This window comes from Octopus bimaculoides, chromosome 7 (genome assembly GCF_001194135.2).
Source record: "Octopus bimaculoides isolate UCB-OBI-ISO-001 chromosome 7, ASM119413v2, whole genome shotgun sequence".
NCBI classification, from domain to species: Eukaryota; Metazoa; Mollusca; class Cephalopoda; order Octopoda; family Octopodidae; genus Octopus; species Octopus bimaculoides.
The window spans coordinates 57,497,537-57,500,829 of NC_068987.1; the positions used below are offsets into that span (position 1 = coordinate 57,497,537).

At 38.2% G+C, this 3,293-nt stretch overlaps 1 protein-coding gene across 1 annotated transcript in view; it reads right to left on the reverse strand.

Moving 5' to 3' along the window:
• LOC106873188 (follicle-stimulating hormone receptor) overlaps window positions 1–3,293 on the reverse strand; it is a 471,564-nt gene that overhangs the window by 295,887 nt on the left and 172,384 nt on the right. The window contains exon 10 of the mRNA XM_052969708.1: window positions 117–257. Within this exon, the coding sequence (XP_052825668.1) occupies window positions 117–257 (141 nt within the window). The remainder of the gene's footprint in view (window positions 1–116; window positions 258–3,293) is intronic.

The following is a 3,293-nucleotide window of genomic DNA, read 5'->3' on the forward strand; positions in this document are numbered from 1 at the left end:
ATATATATATATATACATATATTCCCATATTCTGTCCATATTAGCTATGGACAGAATATAAGAATTTATATTCTCTACCAAAAATTAAAAAAAACGAAGAGAAGCAAACTACTTACAGGTATTGAAGTGTCGCTACTTTCTGACATAAATCATCGGGAAGGGCTTCGATTGCAGCTCTATCAAATTGTATAATCGTTAATCTATGACTCCCCGTCAAATCCGGAAAAACTGTTTGTTGGTCAGCCTTTGAAATGACTCTGCAAATACAGAAATAGATGTATTAATTGTGTTTTGATTTAATAATTTTGCGGAGTTTAAACATACTTATTAGAGGAATGAGGAATCTTTTCCGGGAAGTACGCCACATGAGACATCAATCATCATAATACGGGACGCATTACAAAAAATTTCAATTGACGGTAATCTTTTCGTTAGTCGTGTCATTCAGAAAGTCCCGCAGGCAGTTATTTCCCACAGAACTGGCTTAGGACACTCTGCATTCCCTTTAGAGGGGTGGATTTGTAGTATAGTTAGAGCTTTAGATAAAATGCTTGACTTTATTTAGAAAGGACAGTGGTAGTGATATGAATAAGGCATGGGCGTTGGACACGGCAAGAGTACTGTGAAAATGAGACACGAGCAGACTGGGAGTGCCTGAGGAATTCAGTAGGAGCCTAGTCAGCTCCAAGGAGCAAAGACCATTATAGAAAAGATAGAAAAGGCGCAGAGGCAGAGAAATGGGAGAGAAACAAGAGACAGCTCGTTTGAGGGCTAGAGCCTAGGATATATTTGTAAATGATTTATGCTAATCTGTTAGATGGCCCCTTTTCTAGATGCGGTCCACAATGTCTGTATGTACAACACCTGCACCGTCCCAAAACTGAGCGTTTCTTTAATGACATAATAGCAACAAAGGCACAAACATTCAATATTGATGTCACACAAAGGAATTACAAGACAATGTGAGGAACGTGCGAGCACACACAAAACAGGGGGACACACACACACATACACACAAACACGCGCATACAGACATACACACACACACATACTATGTGTGTGTGTGTGATAAACAAGAGCAGGAAATAAGTAATACAGATTAAAAATTTTTTAGAAGCAACAAATGCGAAAAACCCATCCCTATAGGAGTGAGAGACCACCACTTAAGAAGAAGAACAATTCTGGTTTATTAGGGCTTATTTGTGTTCAATTTTATATGTTGGTTTAATTTTCGTTATTTAGTCATTTAATCTTAGTCATTTAGGCGTTTTGTGTAATCGCCTCTTATTTTCCTCTTAATTAGTGAAATACTCCTGATGACTCTCAACCCACCCTGTAGTCCATTCAGCATTTGTATCAGTACTCGTTATTGATCCGGGTAACCGTGTAGTCCGGACACTGTGGACGAAGAATTGCTTTTGCCTCGGGTGATCTTCAGTAGCTTGCTTGTAATCAGACAGGACTCGTTTTTTTTATTTTGCTCCACGTTTGTTTTATTACAATCCTTAACCCCTTTGCTCCCTTCGTCTTACAATACAGTCTTCCCACATTCAGAAAACGATGGGTCAGGGATGAAAGCAGGGACTTCTTTGGTTTTTCGGCACACTATCTCTTCAGTTCCTGGTGTTAGCAGAACTTAACTGAAATACGCTAAAATTTCTTTGCTGACAAACCTTTCTCTTTTCAATACTAATTGATGTAATTCTTGCAAACAACTCATTTAAATTCAGATTACAATTTATTACTCAGCCTTGTTTCATTTTCCTGTGCTTAGAATCCTTTAATGATTCTCCTATCAAATCTTCTGAGTCTCTAATCTTTTGAATCCATAGCTTCCCTTCAGCACGTATTATTGCAGCATGTGTTGATGTAGTCTTTCCTCCTTCACCTTCTTCTTTCTCTACATCAACTGACCTACTTGTCGCCACATCTACAACAGCCACACACTTTAGACACCATACGCTAAACTTGCATCGATTTCACAAACGGAGACCTTGACAGCACCATTCAGTGGGAGTCTTGCTAATACTTCTTCTTGTCCACTCCAAATGTTGAACTTCAGTATCACTGAGGATCTGTTCTGGCGAAGTTACATCCTTAGCATAGATAGAACTGCATATAAAAGACTGACCCTTCTTTTCAAAACCAATAGTTGCTGATACTCTACAAGGCTCAAGTGAGGTCTACAACTACTTCCAGGACGGTGCTACTGCTGTGCATACTAATATCCTGGACAACATTTAGAAACAGGATATTGGACTAAGTGATATGAAATCATTTAGTGATAGATTCCAGCCTCATGTTCACATGTGTTCTGTTTCTCTGCTATCTTTTCAGTCACTGTTACAATGGCTTCTATTTTTCAGATCTAGCTGATCTTGTACCTCTACCGTTCAAGCAGCACCGACTCACTCGTCTCGCTACTTCTCGTTACTCTTACTACTTCCACCATACTCTGATCATACATTGAGCACCGTGCACAATCAATCCACCCTAGAACATCGGCGATCTGGATTCTTTTACTAGCTAATGTCTTTTCTACAAGTGTTATTCCACAACAAAATATGCAGATTACTTCTACCGATCTTTGAAGCATCAATTTTACCGATTTTTGAAGGCTCACAATAAAGGATAAAAGCCCTGTAATTTCTTTCAAACTTACCAAATAAAAAGCAAAATGCAAAATGAATTTTCTTAATTGCTTGATTTTTTTAAAAATTAATTTGAGATATTCAGCTCTGACAAAACCCATGTCTAAAGCTATTCTTAAACCTAATTTTACGGTGTAAATTTCATGATGAACTCCTTTGTTTGAACTTTGTGGGTCAAGTTTACACATGACATTTTTTAATGTTGTATTTTTCCTTCAATTATCCCCTATCTAAGTGTGTAATACTGTTCATTAGGAAACTGAGCTGGGGATGATGATAACACTAATTATAGCAGCCATTAAATCTCGGTACGGTTGATCCAGTATTTATTTATCAATTTATTTATTTATATATTTATTGCTTATTTGTTTCCCTGTAAAATGTACACGATAATTTTGATAATAAAAGCGTTGATCACCAAATTGTTACTTTCCTTTCAGGATTTTATGATTTGTATATTAATTGTGTTCATGATTTAATGCTCCAATAATTTTTTCTTCAAAATGAAGATTACAATGATGATCACGTTAATGTTGCTGCTACTGCCACCGTTCCTGCTGCTGCCACTGCTGCAGCTGCTGCTGCTGCTGCCGCCGCCGCTGCTGCCGCCGCCGCTACTGCCGCCGCTGCTACCGCCGCCGC